This window comes from Crotalus tigris, unplaced genomic scaffold (assembly GCF_016545835.1).
Source record: "Crotalus tigris isolate CLP2741 ecotype Arizona unplaced genomic scaffold, ASM1654583v1 scf7180000018856.1329670, whole genome shotgun sequence".
NCBI classification, from domain to species: domain Eukaryota; kingdom Metazoa; phylum Chordata; class Lepidosauria; order Squamata; family Viperidae; genus Crotalus; species Crotalus tigris.
In genome coordinates, this window is record NW_024097237.1 from 646,598 (window position 1) to 670,970 (window position 24,373).

At 38.2% G+C, this 24,373-nt stretch overlaps 1 protein-coding gene across 3 annotated transcripts in view; it reads right to left on the bottom strand.

Moving 5' to 3' along the window:
• The window catches only part of RBM26 (RNA binding motif protein 26), a 45,362-nt gene that overhangs the window by 19,107 nt on the left and 1,882 nt on the right, over nt 1-24,373 (bottom strand). For 2 of the 3 annotated variants that reach the window (XM_039356976.1, XM_039356977.1), the window contains exons 2-13: nt 18,747-18,865; nt 18,012-18,148; nt 17,050-17,138; nt 16,261-16,478; nt 14,833-15,093; nt 13,005-13,244; nt 10,475-10,612; nt 9,471-9,611; nt 7,485-7,593; nt 5,800-5,959; nt 2,098-2,262; nt 1,061-1,207 (exon numbers count right to left, since the gene is read on the bottom strand). In XM_039356976.1, the coding sequence (XP_039212910.1) occupies nt 1,061-1,207; nt 2,098-2,262; nt 5,800-5,959; nt 7,485-7,593; nt 9,471-9,611; nt 10,475-10,612; nt 13,005-13,244; nt 14,833-15,093; nt 16,261-16,478; nt 17,050-17,138; nt 18,012-18,148; nt 18,747-18,865 (1,924 nt within the window). The remainder of the gene's footprint in view (nt 1-1,060; nt 1,208-2,097; nt 2,263-5,799; nt 5,960-7,484; nt 7,594-9,470; nt 9,612-10,474; nt 10,613-13,004; nt 13,245-14,832; nt 15,094-16,260; nt 16,479-17,049; nt 17,139-18,011; nt 18,149-18,746; nt 18,866-24,373) is intronic. The other variant, XM_039356978.1, reaches the window with a different exon arrangement.

The following is a 24,373-nucleotide window of genomic DNA, read 5'->3' on the forward strand; positions in this document are numbered from 1 at the left end:
GTAGTGTCCCGAAGGTCATGTGATCACCTTCTGCATCCTTCTTACACAGTCAATGAGGAAACTAGATCCACTTAACAACTTAACAATTGCAGTGATTCACTTAACCACGGTGGCAAGAAAATTGGGCAACATTCACTTAACAACTGTCTTGCTTAGCGACAGAAATTTTGAGCCCAATTGTGGTCGTAAAGTCGAGGACTACCTGCACCTTATTCCCTTTGACTACAGGATTTGGGGGCATAATTTCAAAATGTCTGTTGGACCAAATACCAACTTGGGAAAAAAAAAATCGGCTGCAAGCCGATTTAAAAACTAGTGAGCATACTACGTAATAAATAATGGGACAAGGCCTATTTGGACATACCTTTTCCATGTAGAAAAGAGGAGATGAGCAAAAAGCAGTGGTTCATTAAGTCTCAAGACTGCTGCTCAAAGCAAAGTTTTGGAAGTCTATCATCTCACAAGAGCTTTGGCAATACTGAATGCAATATTTTATGCCTTTTAACGTCAATAAATATGATATACCAAAAGATCTTGTTTCGGCTAAGGTGCTAAGGTTTATAGACTGCTCTCTTTTATGATATGGCATATCCCAAACTGAAATGTTTTTAAGTGTCTTTTACATTTCCAACTTTCTGGATTGGCCTTCCCCTGCCACAAATTCATGTAACATACTAATGAAGTGGTTTTAATTAGGGTCTCATTGAGTTTGTAAGCCATTACACTGTTTTTTTTTGTAATGGGAAACAATGTAATAATACCTTTTAATAGATAATTTTTTAAAAAATGTTACCTATTACAACCTATTACCTATTACAACCTTCTTCAGAGGCAGAAGAATTAATTTACTTTTAAACATTCTTGGCTATTAATTAGAAAGAACTGTAGTGAATCTGTAATGTGGCCTTATAAATTCAAAGGTGGCATTTTACTAAACATGCAAATTAAAGGTGAAAACCATTTCAAAAGGTTCCATTGATCATTTATATTGAATGTCTGCCTCTGACAAAAAAGAAACCATGGTTTGGCTTTAGAGACTAAGAAAGTTCAGAAAAATGACCTGAGTCGCAGTCACCTGAACGGCTTCTGTGCTGGCACCCTGGGCTTCAGCAGGTTCAATGTTACTGGTAGGAACTGGACCTAATCGTTCCTTGACTGACTGCTTCACAGCTGGCAAAACGGGCTGCTGGGTTAAAGGCTGTATTACCTTAAAAAGAAATACAATCTTCGTAATAGTTCATAAATATTTCAGTTCAGAGTATGCCTGCCTTCTAGACATTTTACCATTATTCCTTTTTTTCATGATGCTTTCTAATCTGAATACTATTTTGGCATAATGATAGTTTCAGTAAGATTGATAAGGCCATAGTCCCGAAACTACCAGATTATTTACATCTAAAAACAAGCTACTTGAACAGTTTAAGAATAAGTGTTCTTTAAGCTTTCCTATTTATGCTAACAATTTTTGTATGAATTTATTAATATCCTCAGATTATCTTTCCAATAAGTAATTATATAATTCTACGTAACACTTCAGAGAGGGGTCAGGTGATAAGTGTTGCAGATTACCATAAAAAACATACTCAGAGCTTAAAAGTACTATTTTTAGAGCCACGCATGCTTAAAAATGTATTCTACCGAGGTAGTTGAACTTCATGAAACATCTTTCTAACATTCATTAAATAAAGCAATCCCATCATCTTTTTCAGGCTCATATATAAGCCTGCAGGGGTGGGGAATACTTTAATAGCAAAGATGTTTTCGGTATAAGACTGGAAGAACTCTGAATTACTTTTGGAATGTGCACAGTATTATTTTTTAAAATGAAACTAGGAAGATAAAGAACATCTTACAAAGAGAAGAATCAAGTACTATCAGCTCTGACTCACTCATTTCCGTTCAGCAAAAAAACCAAATACGTCAAATGAAAGGTTTAACTGATCTATATTGATATAAGCAAAATAATTAAAATAAAAAGATCTTGATTTCTTAGTACTGATTTGGAAAATTCAAGATTCAAACTTCTTCCTTAAACCCCCGCTAAAGTAGATATTTAGCTTAAAAGAGCCTCCAAATTAACCAAATTTTATTCTTTACCTTCTGCACTGAAGTTGTAATTGGGGGAGTACTGCCTTCTCTATGCCAATAGACTTTGATAAATCGGTTATTTAAGACTGCTTCTGTACTCGATATGGCTTTTTTAGCCTCCTCGTGGGTAGCAAACTGGATGAGGGCACCTTCTGGATCTCCTTGGTAGGCAACCTATGATTTTCAAGGAAAGGCAAACACAAATGTAGAGGAATGCAGAGTCTTCTCAAAGCAGCATAAGACTCTTTAGGAACGTCATTCAGAAAAAAAATAAACAACAACCCAGTCCTGAAAATTAGAAAGAGACTCAGGATTATCCCACCTTGATTCTGTTTGGAATAAGGTGTGGCAAAAGGAATTCTGTTATTAATTCCTATAGCAATAAAGGAGAGTTCCAGCAGTTGTTGCATTGCCTATTTCCTGACCAGGCCTATCTCAAAGGATTGACATAGAACTATAATCATATCTGTGGAAAATGATAACCTACACCAGGGGTAGGCAACCTTGGCTCTTTTATGACTCGTGGACTTCAATTCCCAGAATTCCGAGCCAGCCATGCTGAGGGGAAAGGGAGAGGTTTCCATGCTTAGCCATGCTGGCTCAGGAATTCTGGGAGTTGAAATCCAAGAGTCATAAAAGAGCCAAGGTTGCCTACGCCTGACCTCCAAGGTCCCTTCCAACTCTATCATCATCATCATTTATTATTATTATTATTATTATCGATCATCGCACAGTCAGCCAGATGTTCAGACTACATTTGGCATTTTGTCTACCTATCGAATCCTTACCCAGGACCTGGGATAGGCAGATGTGGATGTTTGATGGTATTACAGATATCGTCGCAGGATGGAAGCAGTTCCTAATAAGGCCGCCTTTTGCAATTGACTAATAGCGAATTTGTCAATGCCAATGGTGTTCAAGTGGTGCTCCAGTTGTTTTGGGATTGCACCCAAGGAGCCTATGACTATTGGTACTACCCTTGCTTGCTTTTGCCACAGTCTTTCTATTTCTATTTGTAGGTCTTTGTATTTTGTTATCTTCTCCAGTTCTTTCTCGTCTATTCTGCTGTCTCCAGGCACTGCCACGTCCACTATCCAGACTTTTTTGTCTTTCTTATCGACAATTGTTAAGTCTGGGGTGTTATGTTGCAGGTGCTTGTCTGTTTGAATTCTGAAGTCCCAGAGCAGTTTAATTTTATCATTTTCTATGACTTTCTCTATTTTATGATCCCACCAGTTTTTGCTTACAGGCAAATGATATTTTTTGCAGATCTTCCAATGCACCATTGTTGCTACTTTGTCATGCTGCTGCTTGTAGTCAGTCTGTGCAATCTTCTTGCAGCAGCTTACCAGGTGGTCCACTGTTTCTTCAGCTTCTTTGCATAGGCGGCACTTACTGTCTGTTGCTGTCTTCTCAATTTTGACTTTATATGCATTTGTCCTTAAGGCTTGGTCTTGTGCAGCCAGAATTAGTCCCTCGGTCTCTTTCTTCAATTTTCCTGCTCTTAGCCATTGCCAGGTCTTGTTATTATCTGCTTTCCCAGCTATTTTTTAATGTATTGGCCATGTAGTGCTTTGTCTTCCCATGCCTCTATTCTGTTCTTCATTTGGTCTTTCTTGTAGGCCAGTTTGGTCTCTCCAGTAGTTAGTAAGCCTTCCTGATATACTAATTTCAGTGCATCTTCATCATTGTTCTTCAGATATTCTTCCAAAGCCATTTTTAATTCTTCAACCATCTGATGTACTTGTAGCATTCCACGCCCACCTATTTGCCTTGGTAGATAAAGTCTATCAATGTCACTGCGTGGATGAAGGGCATGATTCATTGTCATTATTTTTCTGGTCTGCCTATCCATTGCTTTTAGTTCTGCTTGAGTCCAGTCCACTATTCCAGCTGTGTACCTAATGACTGGGATTGCCCAGGTGTTGATTGCCTTTATGGTATTTCCTCCATTGAGTTTGGATTTTAAGATCTTCTTCACTCTCTTGATGTATTCACCTCTAATCTTTTTCTTGACTTCAGTGTGCTTGATGTTGTCAGCTTGAAGGATACCCAAGTATTTGTAGTACTCTTCCTCATCCAGACTCTTAATGTTATTTTCGTGGGGCATCTTGATTCCTTCAGTTTTCACTATTTTTCCTTGTTTGATAGTAAGTGTGGCACATTTGTCCAAGCCAAACTCCATTACAATATCTTGGCTATATATACGGACAGTGTTGAGCAGCGATTCTATTTCAGATGATGTTTTTCCATACAGCTTCAGATCATCCATATAAAGGAGGTGGAATAGTCTGGCAAATGTTTTTGATGTTTGATAGCCATGTCCTGAGTTATTCAGTATTGTTGACAGAGGAAACAGTGCAATAACAAATAGTAATGGTGATAATGAATCTCCTTGAAATATTCCTCTCTTGATATTAACCTCTCCCAGCCTCTCACCATTGATCTGCAACTGTGTCTTCCATTGTGCTTATTATTATTATTATTATTATTATTATTATTATTATTATTATTATTATTATTATTATTTTCATTAGACGTGAACCTCAGTCAATTGAACATTCAAATTGATTGGTGGCTATTATTATTATGGATCATTGCACAGTCAGCCAGATGTTCAGACTGGATTTGGCATTTTGTCTACCTATCGAATCCTTACCCAGGACCTGGGATAGGCAGATGTGGATGTTTGATGGTATTACAGATATCGTCGCAGGATGGAAGCAGTTCCTAATAAAGCCGCCTTTTGCAATTGACTAATAGCGAATTTGTCAATGCCAATTGTATTCAAGTGGTGCTCCAGTTGTTTTGGGATTGCACCCAAGGAGCCTATGACTATTGGTACTACCCTTGCTTGCTTTTGCCACAGTCTTTCTATTTCTATTTGTAGGTCTTTGTATTTTGTTATCTTCTCCAGTTCTTTCTCATCTATTCTGCTGTTTCCAGGCACTGCCACGTCCACTATCCAGACTTTTTTGTCTTTCTTATCGACAATTGTTAAGTCTGGGGTGTTATGTTGCAGGTGCTTGTCTGTTTGAATTCTGAAGTCCCAGAGCAGTTTAATTTTATCATTTTCTATGACTTTCTCTATTTTATGATCCCACCAGTTTTTGCTTACAGGCAAATGATATTTTTTGCAGATCTTCCAATGCACCATTGTTGCTGCTGCTGCTATTATTATTATTATTTGAGAAATAGTATCTGTGCCACTTTACAAACATAGAGATAGGCAATTTAATGCCTTTCAAATGTTTGGAATTCAAATTCCCATTAATCCCATGCAATTGTAGCGACAATTGCAAAGAAATGTGGAATACATAGGCCAAAATACCTGGAAGGAACAATGTTGCTTATTCTTGCCTTAAAGCAGGGATAGGCAACCTTGGCTCTTTTATGACTCATGGAGTTCAACTCCCAGAGTTCCTGAGCCAGCATGGCTCAGCTTGGAAACCTCTCCCTTTCCCCTCAGCATGGCTGGCTCAGGAATTCTGGGAGTTGAAGTCCACGAGTCATAAAAGAGCCAAGGTTGCCTACACCTGCCTTAGGGTAACTCCATGCCAATATTTAACTTGTGATTAAAGCTCTCTGTTTAAACAGATGATACATCCATGCTAAATTTTCAGGGCATCGTCATGATCCCTGTTCCGACTGGCAGATAATTTCTAATATATTATTTTAATTATACAGTAAAAGGTTTACAATATTGCCTACCTGCAAATTCACTAAATTTCCAAATTTGCTGAAGTGTTCATTTAGTTTGCTAATATTATTAAGTTCTGGAGGAACTCTCCTCAGTTCAAGTTTTGTGTTTTCATTCCCAAATTGCATCTTCTTCTGGAAAGCCGGACTGTTTGTTCTATTAAAATTTTGTCTGGGGAAAAAAAAAAAGAATCAAACGCTTCAAGTTACTAATAGAAATCAATTCACAAGGGAATAGTTAAAATCCTGAATTAAATGATAATCTAAAACTAAATTTCAGGAAGCATCTATTTTTAACACTGTTGTGGAACAAGAAAATCTTCAATATTACCAGTATTGGCAGCTACCCAAGTAGGGAAAACCAAAGATCAATTCATCATTACATGCCAACCTCTATAATATATGCCTATATATCATATATTCATGATCGTAAATGAGTAACATTCCTCTAGATTCCCATATTTTCCTCTACAGAAACCTGTACAGTGCTTCTTTAAAAATCTTGTTAAAGATTTAACCTTGTAATATATTAATGTATATTGCAAATTGAATAACTAATATTAATTCCACATGCAATGAGGAAGTTGTTGACATGTATATTAAAACTGGATAGAAACTAATCAAGGATAGAAGCAACTAGAACAGAAGTCATCCTGGAAACAGTGAGGGAACAGCCCCCTCTGTCTTGGCCCTGGCCCAGGCCAGCCGGGAGCCAATGTACAATTTTGTGGTGGCCATCTATGCTGAAACACATTCAGTCTTAGCTCCATAAGCCCCCCTCCACCACATGGCCTGAGAGGAACAGTGAGGCTCCTCCAGTAGACCATGCCTCGGCACTTGCCCTGGTCCCACCCTCTTCTGTCAGGGACCCTCAGATTTATCCACTCCTGCCCAGGCCCCCACAGGCACCCTTGACACGAACGGTGTAGAGCTGGCCCCACCCACCTAGTAGGCCACATCCATTCCATCCACGCCCACCAGTAGGCTGCACCCACCCGGCCCCGAGGGCAACCGCAATGCTGATACAGCCCTCAATGAACTGTTCAGTCATTATTTAGCTTCCTCTACAGGGGTGTCAAACTCAATTTCATTGAGGGCCGTATCAGCATTGCGGTTGCCCTATAAAACTTGTGGGTGCTCCCAACACTGGAGGTTTTCAAGAAGAGATTGGACAACCATTTGTCTGAAATGGTGTAGGGTTTCCTACTTGAGGAGGGGGTTGGACTAGAATACCTCCAAGGTTCCTTCCAAGTCTGTTATTGTTAAAACTGTTCCTAATTTGGAAAGCAGTATTTTTACATGCTTTCATGCAACGGAAATGCCTATATTACTCAAGTGATGCTTACATGGTAATGTGATTATCTTTTAATACAGGTATACAGACAAGTGTTCTTACAGGGCCCATATAAAAATAATTCAAAGTGTCGCTTATTTGATCTGAATCTACAGTGTCCACAGTATCCATCAAAAAAAAGGCCAAGATAATGGTTGCAAAGCCTGGCTGTTTTACACGAACACATATTAGAAACACATACAAAAGGGTAGATTTTGATTACGTTGTTGCTGCAGCTATTTTCACCTTTTTTTGACCGTCAAACTTTAAATCAGGCATAGACAATATCTAAATTCCATTTTTAAATCAAACTATGTGGGAAAGAGATTAAGAGGAAAGATCAACAGAGCTAACAACTGCTTACTTGTCAAACCAATTCTTCTTTGCTGCAAGTCCATCACCTGCACCAATAGTTCTCTTCCGGGATTCTGAATCCACTACAATCCTCATACTGTTTTTATTGGGAGGTTTTTCTGGAGGAAGAAAAGAGTACACAGATTAATTTTTAAAGGGTGTTTGTGCATTTTATAGTTGAGTTTTCTCTCCCAATTACCATCAACCGACTTACTACATTTTCGCAGTATATTAAAATGCAGGACTTCTTTAGATCCAGGTTCCTTTGATTCGGTGTTGGTCCAAGATATACTAAAACCTCATGCTTCAAAAGGAAATGCAAGTAACCCCAAAGGACAACTGCAGACTACACTGCTTAGAAAATATAATTTCTTTTCAACTGTAGATGTTTAGCAAATGACTTGCGACCTGAAGCCCAAAAGAGGAATTTCTTTGGGAAAAGGGCATCTCATAAAGAAGTAGCGAAGAGTTAATATAAGATCAGGAGAGTCTCCCAGGGCATAACATTCTGTCTGAATTATTTGAAATGCATGGGCATTTCCTTTCCTTCCCCCCCCCCTTTGAATCTTGATTTAGACTCACCAAAGAAATTGAAACAAGTTTCTGCTAATCTCTTTTTCACACTTATCCTAATCCCCATGTATTCCTGATCATCAAGCAAGAAAAGACAAATAGCTTCCCACTTCTGGGAAGAACTGCAGCTAAAAAATTCTAACTTATCAGTAGCAGCATTAGCTTTTGGGAATAGCCATCCAGTGGAAATTAGATTTAGGAAAGTGTTAAAAACTAGGTTCCTTCATCAAGTATTTCTAACTTAAGTGGTCATCAATGCACACACATGATTTAACATGTTGGCATATGTTTCTGATCCATTATGTTTGCTTTTCTCTTCTATTGGACAATAGGTGTTTTTAATTGGATTTATTGTAGCTATTTTAATCGTTTTCTAGACAGCCTGAAAACTCTTGGGAGTAGCACAGTTAAGTTGTAATAATTTACAGAGAAGAGCAACAAAGATGATTAGGGAACTGGAGGCTAAAGCATATAAGGAAAGGCTGCTGGAATTGGGTATGTCTAGTTTAACGAAGAGAAGGACAAGGGGGGACATGATTGCAGTATTCCAATATCTCAGGGGCTGCCACAAAGAAGAAGGAGTCAAGCTATTTTCCAAGGCGCCTGAAGGCAGGACAAGAAGCAACAGATGGAAACTAATCAAGGAGAGAAGCAACCTAGAACTAAGAAGAAACTTCCTGACAGCTAGAACAATTAACCAGTGGAACAACCTGCCTCCAGAAGTGGTGAATGCTCCAACACTGAAAGTTTTTAAGAAGAGACTGGACAGCCATTTGTCTGAAATGGTATAGGGTTTCCTGCCTGAGCAGGGGGTTGGACTAGATGACCTTCAAGGTCCCTTCCAACATCATCATCATCATCATCATCATCATCATTATTATGTAACACAGAGAAAAAATGCCTAGCAGGTGGGTATTCATGAAACCACTGTGCCTGTTAGTCTGAATTTGTTTTAAACAAGGCAAAAAATATCTATTATTTCAAATGTTTTATGATAAAGTGACGAGAAATGGGGAAAAAATATTAAATAATAAGACCTGAATTAAACCTAAGGCAAACACATTACTTTTTACCCACTCTTACAGCTAATTACAAATCGGTGGTGCGTTGTATCATTTCCCCCCACTGTTCAATTGATTGGGAGCTTCCAACACCAACTGATTAAAAAGGTACACGCTTCCAATAGAGTAGAGGATAAATGGATTATTATTTTTTTATTAACTCTTTACGCCTTGCAAACATATGCTTGACTGGGAAAAATATAATTATAAGGAGGAGGATGGCAGCACTAGAAAATGTCCACTGCAAACTTCCGTTCCTACCATGATTCCCAATGCATTTGGTAGGAGGTACAAGCCTTGAATAGAATAAATCATATGATACTACCCATTTACATTTTAAAGCAAGACATTTTTCAAATTACCTCTTGGTGGCAGGTCCATATCACCTGAGGTAAGTCCTATCAAATTTGGTCTTTGGGCATGGACTCTGTGTCTATACATGGGTCTTGAAGTGCTGGTTATACTTGGTGCTTCAGGATTGTAACCATCTGTGTCGTATGTTTCTGGCAAAAATATATATATTATCTAATTATACAAGTATAGAGAAATTTAAACCATATACTACAGGAATGCAAATCAACCTTTAAATGATTCATATCAACAATGTGAGTTAGAGGGGGAAACGTTATTTCTCACATAGGCAAAAGTAGCTGGATTTCTAAGCTGAATAATTCTGAATTAAACTGAATTAATTTTGAAAGAGTGAATTATGATCCTACTAAACAGAAGTATGGTAAAAGCTGTGCGCAAATCAACTTTTCAAACCTCAATCATAGATATAAGTTTAATATAATTCATACTGAATCAAATCAGAATTAGAATTCAAAATAACGTTTTTTAAACCCCCCAAATTTTTGAAAACATTTGTTGTTTAAATTTTGTAATATATATAATAAACTCATTTGGGAGCTTTCTTAATTTCAAAAGCTTCTGACCTTTTGAGGGAAAAATACATTTAATGCTCCAATAAGTCTGGAATTCTTTTGATTTTGTGTTTGACTATAAAACTACATCCCACACACAGCCTTATTAAAAACATAAAGTGCGCACTATTTTGGCTAGCTAGAATTATCCTTTTTGCCACTCACAAATGCCTTTTTTTTTTTTAAGTAAACTATCTGATGGCATTCAATGAAGGTACAACAATCAGTCCCAAACGTTTTACCTCCCTCCATAAATTGGGATCAAATAACAGGGAAAACATTGTGGAAGAGAGGGACCACTGAGGAAGTCCCATCCAATGAGGGCGGAATACTCCTCACATGACTTTGTTTTTTCCCAATATTCTAATACTCCACTACACATCATGTGTAGAAATAACTTTTCTCCTTTTATTGGTAAAAAAAATATACATCCAGTACTACACCTGGGAAGAGAGGGGGTGGGACAGGTGGTGGTTGGTGATGAATACCCGTTGTTACAACTGTAGGAACAGAGCTGGTAGCAGAATTTGGGGGGGCATCCATTCCAGAGGGCTGCAAAGGTGGTAGTGGAGGTGGTGGTCCTACCAAAAAGAAAAAAAACAATGGAGTTATAAAAATGGGGGAAAAAAAGCAACCACATATCTCACAGAATAAAAGATCTGTACATCTTGTCTTTGAAAATCTTCTGCATCTTCAGAAATAGGCTAAAATAACCCATGCTGGGTCTTCATTTCAAGGCTATTTCCTTACCTACACAAAGAAACCAAATGAACCAGGAATGGACTCAACAACAGTGGGAATGGGAACAATTTCTGAATTCCCTGTCAACCTTCCCACTGGCTTGCCTTGCGGGAAGCTGGCAGGGAGCATTGTTAATAACCACTATCCAAACACAACTGGCCAAACATGACAGCACTGAAGCAACCAGAGGTCTGATGAATTTCAATTCCACAAATATCGTAGGTCCTAGGTTTTGGATGCATTTTGTAAGTTAGCCCATTTGAAGTATCTTGATTGTTGCCCTATGATGTTGATTATTGCCAAATTAAAGGTTACAAACAATCAGAAATGGAAGTTTTAACAGTATATAGGTAGCAGTATGAAGTAAGTAATGGCTAACATGTTTTGTTTCTTTGGGATGGCAATAGTTTCAGGAGAGATATAAATCATTTATCAAGAAAACTTGTCTGCAATCACTAGAGGAAATAATCTGTTGTATCATGTTAGTGCACCATAAAACAATTATTTTTTAATGTAAAATGTGGAAAAGAAAAAAAATAGTTGCAGCAGTTCTGACTACAAATTATTCTCATTGCAAATTCCAACTTGTTGCCAGCTGTACAACTATTTCATAATACAAGTGTTAGAACTGTAACTAAAGGAAACATCACTGAAGTGTGCTTTGCAATCAGTCAAATTTTAATTCTTTAAAGCTTCATCTGGATCTTGCATATCTAAAAAGACATCTCCTTCTATATATCATCATAATGAAAATGTGCGTGATTTGGAGAAAATGGTTATATAATGTAGAGTAGGAGTATTTATTTATCTATTTATTTCACACCTTTTATAGACTGCCAAATTCTGTGCAAATAAGGCAATTTAAAAAAAGAAAAATACATTCATAAAACTAGGAGCAATTATACTAAATAATCTTCCGTGAAGTAGCTGAAACATCATTAGGTTCCAAAAGGATAATAAACAGGGAACGGTAGAGAAATTTCCAAAAGCCTGGGACACTCAAGGCATTCTATTACTCAGGAGGCAAAGCGTCAACTTAAAATGTTCTATGGATGCCCCACCACAGGTGTTACAGGGCTGAATTTAGCTGTTCTTGACCAACTAAGTATTTCCAAATTGTCTTCAAACACGATCCACGAAAAAATCCATTGTAGAAATCTAACCACAAGGTGACATGGGGATGGTTCGCTGTTGTTAAGGTTTCCTGAACCAGGTTGACCTGCAATATTAAGAGGACTGGAGAAACAGGCTACCTTCAATTCAGGTCCTGATGAAAGTGATTCAGCGGAACAATATTATTTCAGTCTCATGACCTGGCCTGAACCCTATAGGATTCTCTAAAAATGAAGACCTACAACTTCCCTGAAAAGTAAAGTTTAAAGCAGCGGTTCTCAACCTATGGGTCGCGACCCCATTTGGGGTCGATCGACCATTTTTCGGGGGTCGCCAAAGGTGGCGATCCGCCATTTTTCGCGGTGCCGTGCACGCGCGCCGCGCATGGGGGCAGCGCCACGCACGCGTGTCACGCATGGGGGCGCCGCCGCACACGTGCGCCGCGTATGGGGAGCCGCCGCGCACGCGTGTCACGCATGGGGGCACCGCGCACGCACGTCGCGCATGGGGGCACCGCGCACGCACGTCGTGCATGGGGGCGACGCCGCGCATGCGCATCACGCATCATGCGCGCGGCACCGCGCATGCGCAGAACGTTTGTGTGACGGGGGTCGCCGTCACACAAACGTTGAGAAGCACTGGTTTAAAGGCTGGTACCTGGGATTAATGTTAATTAGTCCCTTGCCTCTATAGCAGTCCAGCACCAATGAAACACACATAAATCAGAAAATGAACTGATCCGACTCATCCTCTCCTTAAGGCACAATGTAAGATATAGACCCTCTCACCCATCCATGTGCAAACACATCTGGTCTCAGGGGAAAAAAAATAACTATTATATTTCCTTTCTAACCATGGCATTAGGAAAGCTGGGCATCCAGAAATCCGATGGGTAAATTTCAGAAGTGCTACGCTAGCTTTGGCAAGTCTCCATTAACCCAAGTGAGATCCATGCTTCTCCACTACCATATTTTAGAGAAAGCAGATCTTATTGCACATATTTTGGAACTGGCTAGGAATCATTTCAACCAAAACTCAACCTTGACTGGTAAACTCTATCTGGACACATAGTGTCTGATGTTTGCAGTCAGTCATCGAGTTACAATTAAGAGAACCTACCTGTAACAGGTGGAAGACTAGGTGGTAAAGGGCCTGGAGGTGGGACAGGCGGTCTAAGATTTACAGGAGGAGGAGTAAGAATAGGTGGTGGAGGTGGAAGTCCTGGAGGAGGTGGTCCTTCAACAACTGGAGGCTGCGCTGGAAAAGGCAGTATGCCTGGAAGGTTCACATCTTCTACAACTACAGGGTCACTTCCATGATCAAAGGGACACATATCTCCTCTCATACAAAAGCCTTTCTCTGAAAAGCCAATGCAAGATAAAATTAGGAAAGCGTGCAGCATTCTGAAACTGTGTAGCATTCTAAATAAGCATTAAGAGTGTAGCTATGCAAGAGCTGAATACATTACAATGAAATGAACTTTTATTCCCTTGAAGCCGTGAGGGTCTGGATGGGGGTTAACAGACTCAGGCTCAATCCTGACAAGACCGAGTGGCTTTGGATGTTGCCTCCCAAGGATCATGTTAACTGTCCAGGGTTGACTCTAGCAGGGGAAAATATATCCCCTTCGGAGCTGGTTCGCAACTTGGGTGTCCTCCTTGATCCACAGCGGAATTTGGAACATCATTTGATGGCTGTGGCTAGGAGGACCTTTGCACAAGTTCGTCTGTTGCACAAGTTGCGACCCTACCTGGACCGGGAGATTCTCCTTACAGTCACTCATGCCCTCGTCACCTCACATCTGGACTACTGCAACGCGCTCTACATGGGGCTACCCTTGAAAAGTATTCGGAGACTACAGTTGGTCCAGAATGCAGCCACGCGAGTGATAGTGGGTGCTCCTCGGTACACCCACGTTACACCTATCCTCCGTGAGCTGCACTGGTTGCCTATTGGTCTCCAGGTCCAATTTAAGGTGTTGGTTATTACCTTTAAAGCTCTATATGGCTCAGGGCCAGGCTATTTGCAAGACCGCCTACTACCTCATAGTTCCCTTCGTCCGGTTAGATCCCACAGGCTGGGCCTCCTTCAGGTCCCGTCGGCCAAGCAGTGCCATTTGGCGGGGCCGCGGGGGAGGGCTTTCTCTGTGATGGCGCCCACATCCTGGAACCAGCTCCCCCCGGAGATTAGGACCGTTCCCACCCTGTTGGTTTTCCGCAAGCTGCTTAAGACCTGGCTTTTCCGGCGGGCCTGGGGTTTACAAAATCTGACCCCTGGATGACTGTTATTGTATTGTTTGTTTTGTCATGTTATATGGTGTTTTTATTGTTAGCCGCCCGAAGTCCTGCGGGAGTGGGGCGGTTTATAAATTTTAAAAATAAATAAATAAATAAATAAATTCTTTGATACCGTTACACAATAGTATATAAAATACTAAAGACAAAATCATCTAATGGGAATATTTAAGATCTTTGATCATTAATTTCTATGGGGTTCAAGTACAAAAAAAGAAGTATAAATATAAAAGTAATACAGGTAGTCCTCAACTTACAACAGTCTACTGATCGTTCGAAGCTACAACGGCACTGAAAAAAGTGACCTATGACCGTTTCTCACACTTACGACAGTTGCAGCCTCCCTGTGGTCACGTGATCAAAATTCAGATGCTTGGCAATTGACTCATATTTATGACGGTTGCTGTGACGATCAACTTTTTAAATCTTCTGACAAGCAAAGTCCATGGGCAAGTCAGATTCACTTAACAATGGTGTTACTAACTTAACAACTGCAGTAATTCACTTAACAACTGTGGCAAGAAAGGTCGTAAAATGGGACAAAACTCACTTAACAAATGTTGGGCTCAATTTTGGTTGTAAGTCGAGAACTACAACCTGTACATGCATTATTATCTTATCTTTAATATTTGGGTCAAATTTTCTGGCCTTACCATCATAGTCTCTGCACCGTTTCTTTGGCATTGGAGGCCTTCCATAGGAATTGTGGTCCAACTGTTCTTCATGAAATTCTGACCAACTTTCAGTAGTACTATTTCCATGATGAGCAGGAGCAATGACAGTTATAGTGCTACTTAGCGTAGGGACAGGATAGTGAGCGGATGAAATGTTTGTTACAGAAGAAACCGGTGTGTAATTATTCTCTAATGGTTCTGTTCTGTCCATGTCATACTTTGGCTTCACCAGATCTCTTTCTATAAAAGAATATTTGAGAACTGTGGAAAGTGACAGGATAACATAAGCAAGACATCAATCACTATGCAGGCTAATCAACTCTCACAAAAGAAACCCTTCAAAATCTAATTTATGTAATAAAAAAAGACAATAAGCCAGTGAACTTTTCCAATAATATAATAAATTCTAAAATCTGTATAAATTCTTTTCCGTGGGCATCCATAGCTTTGAATTAATTTGAAAACTGCACATTTTGTCCTGAGATAGACCGATGTTTTTAATTACGGTAACAGAATGCTTATGATGGAATGTTATCTGCTTTTCCTGGGAAGGAGTGACTGTGGCAATCCAAAATGTTGTCTGAATTCCCGGGACAGAGTGCATCCAGACAACATTTCATCACAGTGCTCTGGACAATGGAGCCAGAAGACAGGGCAGTCAAATACATGTTGGGCTTTCAGAAAATTACATTGTATTTTTAACTTGCAGGATACAGAAAAAGCATGTAAGGCAGACATGGTCAAACACAAGGCCCGGGGGGCCGGATGCAGCCTGAGAAGTGGTTTCATGTGGCCCACAAAGCCATCCTGGAAACAGTGAGGGAACAGCCCCCGCTGCCTTGGCCCTGGCCGGCTGGGAGCCAATGTACAATTTTATGGTGGCCATCTATCCTGAAACACATTCAGCATAGATGGCCACAAGGCCGTCTAGAAACAGCGAGGAACCAGCCCGTGTCGGCCCCGCTGGGGAAGTGTCACCCTTTGTGAAGAATGAAGAAATGGACCATGTCTTGGCGCTTGCCCCGGTCCCACCCCCTTTGCCAAAGACCCTCAGATCTGTCCCACTCCTGCCCAGGCCCCAACAGGCACCCTTGACACGAACGATGTAGAGCTAGCCATGCCCACCCAGTAGGCCACACCCACTCCACCCACGCCCACCCAGTAGGTTGCACCCACCGTGGCCACACCCACCCGGCCCCGAGAGCAACCGTAATGCTGATGCGGCCCTCAATGAAATTGAGTTTGACACCCCTGATGTAAAGGAAAGCTAAAAAGCAAAAACGTGGTCCATTTGTCAAAAAAGGGCAAAGAATGTCTGAATGAACCTTCCTACATGCTACCTCTATAATTATATTTATTTAAATGAAGCACACTCTGTGCACATTAATACTTAGGGTTATTGGTTACCTCTGCTTCTTGTTCTACTTCTAGTGCGACTCCTACTTCTATCTCTATCTCTGTCCCGCAACCTTTCTTTACTCCAGCTTCGACTACGGCTCCTACTGTAGCTTCGGCTCCTTCCCCTTCTTCTATTGTAGCGGTCTCTATAGGACTCTCTTCGTGGAGGATTCCGATCATAATCTCTCTTGCGAGAACGCTCGTCTTTCTTCCTTTCATCCCTGCTTCTAAATATTGTGGACAAGAAAACTTTATAAGAATATATTTTATATTCTAAATGGAAAATTCATATATAAAAAGGCTGTTTATATCAACAATAGCAGAAATATTTAACCAAAACTGGTAGAAATGCAAAATTCATCAATTTGACAGATAGACAAAACACTATATATTGTCTATGACAAAATAATGAAAGGAACAATGTTACTTTCTTTACTTATTTTGCAATTTTAGTGCAAATTTAGTGCCTGAATGGCTCTTAACATATACAGTACTGGCCAATTTTGTTAACTATACAAAAACAAAAGAGGAAAATCCAGATATTGGCAGTTTTCTAAAATCAATTGTGAATAAGTTATATTTCATGAAATGCACTTGCTTGTATGTCTATTAAGAAAGTAACTTCAAAACATTCTGATTTTTAAATGTTGTTTAAAATACATTCTGCACAGACACCTGTTCATTTGTACCTCTGTAAACCTTGTGATAGTGACACAACCAATGTCTCAGCATTTGTACGAGTGTCCTAAAAATCAGAAACATTTATCAACTTCAAGAATGAAAAAAAATAGGTGTTACCTGGTGTCTCGGTATCGTGAACTTGACTGAGGAGGACTATGATTAAGCCTTCTAGAGAATTTTTTCTCTCGTTCTTCTTCCTTAATTACCTTGATAAAAAATATAAAACAGATTGTTTTTCTAACAACCAAATGAAAGAAAGTTAAAATGAAAGTACCAGAGATAAATTCCTTGTGTGTCTAACCACACTTGGCCAAATAAATAAAGTATAAATAAGTATAAATACGAGTGAACTTTACAAAGTTCTCCAAGATTTACCCACAAACTTTGCACATCCAATCTTATTTATCCTAAAGAAAATACCATTATCATAATAGTAACTTAAAAATAAAGTATGATATTTTGTGCTACTGTGCTCTATTAAGAATCCCTTACCACCTGTTTCTCATAGTATTACATAATCTGATATATTTTAAGTTTTATATCACTACCATATATGTTGTCAGAACTAACTATGATCGAAGTCTAGAAGACATTCATCAGAAATATCATACTTTTAACAAACTGTCATTCATATGTGCTAAAGTAAGAACAGCAATGAAATATGTAGATCAGGTTACAAGACACAGATAGACCTTTTACAACCATTCTTTAGTGATCATTTGAAGTTACAATGGCACTGGAAAAAAATAATTAATGGCCGTTTTTCACTCACCGTTGCAGCATCCCTTGGTTATGTGATCAAAATTTGGACATCTGGCAACTAGCATATATTTATGAGAGTTGCAGTGTCCCGGGATAACCTTTTGCAACCTTCTGACAAACCAGGTTCACTTAACAACTGTGTTACTAACTTAACAACTGCAGTGATTCGCTTAGCAACTGTGGCAACAAAGGTCATAAAATGGGGCAAAACTCACTTAACGTCTATCTTGCTTAGCAACAGAAATTCTGGGTTCAATTGGGGTCAGACGTTGAGGACTACCTGTAGGACATAAACTTAAGATATGGCTGATTATTACCTCTTCTTTTTTTGCTTCTTTTTCTTGATGCTGAAAGAAGTCTGATTTCAGGCTTCCTGAAGACGGCAGCTCGGGGGGAGGTAGATAGCTCTTGCTATTTACGGCATCAAATAATTTTTCTACAAATATCTGTGTCTCTGAAATGAAACCCAAGCAGTATACAGTACATAACTCGCAACTTAAGAACCATTCTTAAGGGCTATTATTATTGGAATATTAACATTTTTGTACTTTATCATTATTTGGACAATTCTATTTCCATAGAACCAATTCTAGGATTTCCAGCTTTGGAAACATATATACATAATTTTATGTTGGTTCTGCAATGAGACACTAGATGCTTGTGATAATTTAGCTACTTAGGCAATAATGTTTTCAAGCCAAAGCTACCTTTTAGAATACTCAGAGGTGGAAGGAGGGAGGGAAGGAACACATACTAATTGCCTGAAAGTTCTCTGATTATTTTATTTTAGGTAGTTATCTATAACTTTTCAAAACATATTATTTGGAGAATCCAAAAGAAAACCTTATGGTGAACTTATTTGCAAGAGCAGCATTCAAACATCAGTCAGTCAAAGTTTATGTTACAGGTCATACTATAGTTTTATATTTTTATGGGGAATGGAGGCATTGGTAAAATCATTTCCAAATTATAATTAAAATCAAATAGATTAAATCTAAATGAGATTAGAATTTGAAATTAGGTCCTGAAGCTTTAAATTTACAAGAACTTACCCTTCTGAAGAAATACATCCAGTTGATCCACACATAGTGCTTTAAGTTCTTTCTCACTTTTATCTTTTTTCACCAAGGCAAGAACATACTTAGCAAGGGCTGATGGATCTGCATCACATCTATAAATGAAGAACACAATTAATTCATAAAGGAATTTTTAAACCGCGTTTTGAGGTAATAGATTATGTCTAACATACCCCACACATGTAATGTTTTATTTTATGCATACAATATCTACCAAATCAGATTTAATTTATAGTCATAACATAATTCCTAGCTATTCCCTACTTGTGTTGACTTTTATTCCAAATATATACAGAGACAGGTTACTTTTTCCTATCCCTAACACTTTTCTAAAAAATGAATTCTTTTCAACTGAACACCATTATAGAATTTATTCTACCAATATCTATTATCATTATATATCTAGCAATTATTTCTGTAGCTACAGTGAGTAAACATTTAAAGGAGCAGAAAGAAAAATAGCATTAGTTCTAAAAATAAAAGATTTCATCAAAAGTGCCCCTCCCCAGAAATACACCCCAAAGAACAATTCAGTTATAGAGAGGGGTTTTTTTTTAATCCAAGTAATGTAAATTTGAAAGGCAGCACAGAATTTCTATAATCATGATGAAAAGGAGTTTAGCCTTCTGAGAATATAGTATCTCCAGATATTTTTCCTAATCAAAAACTTCTTCAAATGTTGATAGAATAATACTTAGTTTAGGTTCAACAATCTTGTTTTATATTAATGCTTCAATCTACATTACAAGGATTTCATCAACCCACTAACATTAACATCATGAGAAAGCAAACTTCAAAGGTGATTTCTAAAAAATGGAAGCATTTTCAAATATATCAGAGAGATTTGGAAGACTGCATGTTCTTCTAAATTAAAAATTAACTTTACAATACTTTAATGATATCTCCTGAAGCATATCCTTTCAACAAAAAGCAGTTATAACAAAGAAGCAATATTTAACACAAGATTTATGTTAAACATTTAACACAGGGTTTTAGTATAAATTCCTTCTATATCTAAGTGATATAAATATGCTTCAGGGCTTTTTCTCCTTTAATCTGGAGCTGAATTAAGAACCACAGAACAGAAGCTTATAGATCTTAAAGTTTTTATGTTAATTTTTTTTAAAGCAAGTAAAAGCTTTTATTGGTGTGGGTCCAATTTTCTGATATATATTTTGCACATTATAATGCAAATAAATTATTAATACATTCTTTATTTTCAGACTGAATTTTAAATGAAATGAGTCAGACAAAGCTATAAGTACAGCTAACCATAGCATGGAATACAAGATTGATTTCAGCTGAAAATAAAGGAAAATATCAGGTAAGATTTACTTTTAGTTTGTAAATGACTTCATTTTCTGACGTCATACTATCTACTCCTTAAAACTAATACCTGCAATTTATTTCATTTCTAATATGAACTCTGTCAAAAGTAAGAAAGTTAGTGTCTGATAAATTCCAACGTGTGTAATTAGACTGTAGGGATAATTTTGAAAGGCAATTTTCTTTTTTCAAACCTAAACTCTTACACTATTTGAAAAAGCCTTATAAAATAACTTGAAATTTAAGTGTCTTTCAATTACAGATATAATTTTAACTAATCATATTGATAAAACTTACAGTCCTTTAAGTCTTGCTGAACTACAGCTTCCAACATTTTCTATCACTAGCTCCCCCCCCCCCCTTTCATTCAATCATGTCCAATTCTCACAAACTACTTGGACAAGTCCTGCAGTTTTCTAAGCAAGGTTTTTCAGAAGTGGCTTGCCACTGCCTCCTTAAGTCTGAGCAAAAGTCACTACCCCAAGGTCTCCCAGTTGGCTTTGTGCCTAAGGTGGGACTAGAACTCATAGTCTCCCAAGTCTCCCTGTTTCTAGCCTGATGCCTTAACCCAGCGGTTCTCAACCTATGGGTCACGACCCCATTTGGGGTCGATCAACCATTTCACGGGGGTCGCCAAGCAAGGCTGTCCGCCATTTTTTTCTCCTTTTCCAGCGGGTGTCTTACCTCCCTTGCCCTGCCGGTGGTCGGCCTGCTCCCTCTCTGCCACTTGCCAGTTACGCCTCGGCCAGAGCAGGGGGCAGCACCACGCATGCACGGCGCTCCCGGGCAGGGAAAGTTGACTTACGACCGGTTGGTTAGTCCTCAACTTATGACCGATTTAGTCCTCGACTTATGATCGGTTTAGTCCTCAATTTATGACTGGTTGGGGGTCACGGCATTAAAAAGGTTGAGAACCACTGCCTTAACTGCTATAGAGGTAGACAACCTTGGCTCTTTTATGACTCGTGGACTTCAACTCCCAGAATTCCTGAGCCAGCATGGCTCAGCTTGGAAACTCTCCCTTTCCCCTCAGCATGGCTGGCTCAGGAATTCTGGGAGTTGAAGTCCACGAGTCATAAAAGAGCCAAGGTTGCCTACCCCTGCACTACACCAAACTTGGATATACTGGATATCGTAATTCACAGGATCTGGAGGTCCATCATCTAAGCTGCAACCAATTGGGGCTTAGCAATCACAGGATACTGTTCTATTAAGTTCTGAAGTTTATGAATTAATGTGTATGAATGAACCTGTATGAAACGTTTAAAAACAAAACAAGTTCTGATGTTTATGAACCGAGATGTATGAAAATATCTTTTCTCCTAATATAAGAAATAAATCCATATCCAAAAATTCATTTACATGAAAAGTTTCCTCACTTCTTCATTGACAACTTGTTAATCTTAACAAAATGAACAAAGAACTGCAGAAAGAAACAAAATAGGTAATAGCTGCACACTTCAATTCCTGGCTCTACGGTAATTGCCATAGTTGTACCCAATTTTCTGGCCTGCACACTGGTTATATTTCTGATAATATTAAGTATAAATTTGGCAATATCAAGGAATCAATCCAGTTAGTAATGATTGGTTATTCTTCTTATTTCAGGGATCCCAAAGCATCCAAGAATTCTTCTGAATGGATCAGCCGTACAATCTCCTCATAAATAAATGTAAAAGCTGTTATAAGACTATCTGGCAGCAACATTTTTCACCCCACTGATTCCTATGGTTGATCTGACTATTTTTTTCCCTCACTGCTCCATGAAGCTGCAATAGTATACCAATTTTCAGTCAACAATAGCTGTGCTCCACTGCTAAAACCTCCAAATAACTAAAAGCTAAAAGGATTTGATCTTAACAGCAATCTTGGGAGTGAGTATATAAAATATTTTCTAAAAATGGGAATTTCATTTAGAAACCTTGCCTCTCATTCTCAATTTCAATTCTCTTACTGATACTTTGGGAGACCTCTAGATATTATTTGTAAGTACTTTTTTGTGGTGCTATACTCTCATCTTTGATGTTTCCCTGTTTTTTTCTTAATTGTTCTCACATTTTCAGCAAAATTTTGATTCCAAGGTTGCTGACTTTTCCTTTCTTTGTTATAATTTCACTTATAATGTACCACTCTTATTTGCCAAAGAAGATACAAGGAGTTACAATTAAAGCATCGTCTTACTCATATTCCCTTTATAATGGTTTACAAAATCCCAGGGTATGTAACAAGAATAAAGAACACTGTATTTTAATGAGCTTATGTTTCCACAATGTCAATATATGATAAAATATTCAATTGTCCAGTATTATTAAATGATGTGTAAAGAACACAATGCGGAAATAAGTAGTTACTTTAAAATCCTAAAAAAATAATTTGAGGAAAGGCAAAGCAACAAGTTCAAATCAGATATAAATGAAACACCCCCAAAGGAGCAGTGCAGTAAATCAACACTTGTAACAACGCTAAAACTGTTTGCCCAATCTGCATGGATAATATCTCCAGGGACATTTCCAACTTGGGAGAACGATAGAAAACAATAGGAAAGGTTATTCAGAATGATACATCAAAACTTATTTTTGCAGTAAGTGTAGCTGATTTACTGCTGTATGAAGAAATCCTCCAGCCTACTGAAAAGATAAATGGGATTAGGGCAGCCATTGTTCTTCACAAAGAGTTGTGAAGAAAGATTAGTAACCAAAAAAGTCATCTCAACATGTGTGGTACATAAAAGTCACCTTAATATACATAGACATGCATGCACAGAGAGTATATTATAAGCAAATTAAAGCTTAAATAAATTCACTTTTTTGCACCCCCACCCCAAGTCTAATCAAGTCATGTACTAAAATGAGTTCTGAAGAAGACGCAACTGCTGTACAGATAGTCCACGACTTACAACCATTATTTAGTGACTATTTGAAGTTACAACAGCATTGAAAAAAGTGACTTATGACTGTTTTTTACACTTATGACCACTGCAGCATCCCAATGGTTATTTGATTCAAATTCGTACGTTTGGCAACCACATATATCTAGCAGTGTCCTAGGGTTAAATGATCAGGTTTTGTGAGCTTCTGCCAAGCAAAGTCAATGGGGAAGCCAGATTCACTTAGCAACTGTATTATTATCTTAACAACTGCAGTGATTCATTTAACAACTGTGGCAAGAAAGGTCGTAAAAATGAGGCAAAACTCGTTTAACAACTATCTTGCTTTGCAACACAAATTTTGGGCTCAATTGTGGCCAGAAGTCAAAAATTACGTATATATCAAAATATTAATGCAGGGAGGAGGAGAAGTCATGTTTCGAATGTTCCTCTATCAAGAAAATATATACTAACATTACACTAATGCAAACTTCCAATGAAATAAAAAATAGGCTGGATTAGAACTCATTCTGCATATGCAACTCCATTGCTTGAAGTTCCATTATATGCGAATTCTACTACACATAAGGCCTGTGGCTCTTGAAAGGAAACATAATGTGTGTACATGTGTGTACACTTGCCAAAATTTATGCATTACCCTATTCTAGTATCTTGCTACTGCAATAATGGGTAAAATGGTAGGCGTTCTAGTACCCTCATAATCTAATATTGATTCCAACTTCAATATCACTTTTACAAGCTCAACTAAGACATATATAACTTCTATTTATGTAAAATTATGGTTTTCTCCAAAAAAATACCCCATCCCTAGTATTACGTTTTATTTGTGATAGCTACTCTCTGGTGCTGAAACAAGATTTTTGGGAATGGAGGAAAAATCAGTTCACAAGTTGAGCAGAATATTAAGTCTTCTAAACTTCACTGATGAGTTTGCATAAACTGTATCCATATAAAGTATAAAAGCATATCGAAAAGCTTCTATAGTTCAGTTTCCCAAAACAGTAGAATGAACATTAATCCAACAATTTTTCTTTCACCTAGCTTTTGTGCAGCAGTTAAATTAAAATGGGAGACATATCCATTAACATAACAAAAGTTTGCACCATCCTTTACTGCATATTACACCTTGTATTCTTGCATATAAGTTTCTGAATGCTGTAAAAATATTTTCAATGAAATGAATTTTAGATTTTGATCTCACAATTGTATAGAGTAATTGTCTTCAAGGTTAAAAAAGTCCCTCATTATTCAAGATAATAGTAACTTCAGTTAAACGCTGCTGTTGAAAACTATGCCAAACAATTGTACAAAATCAGATTTTGCTCTGAATCTTATTAATTAAAGAACCAAAGGAAGAAGTAAATAATTGAATTAATTATCTACTTAAGCT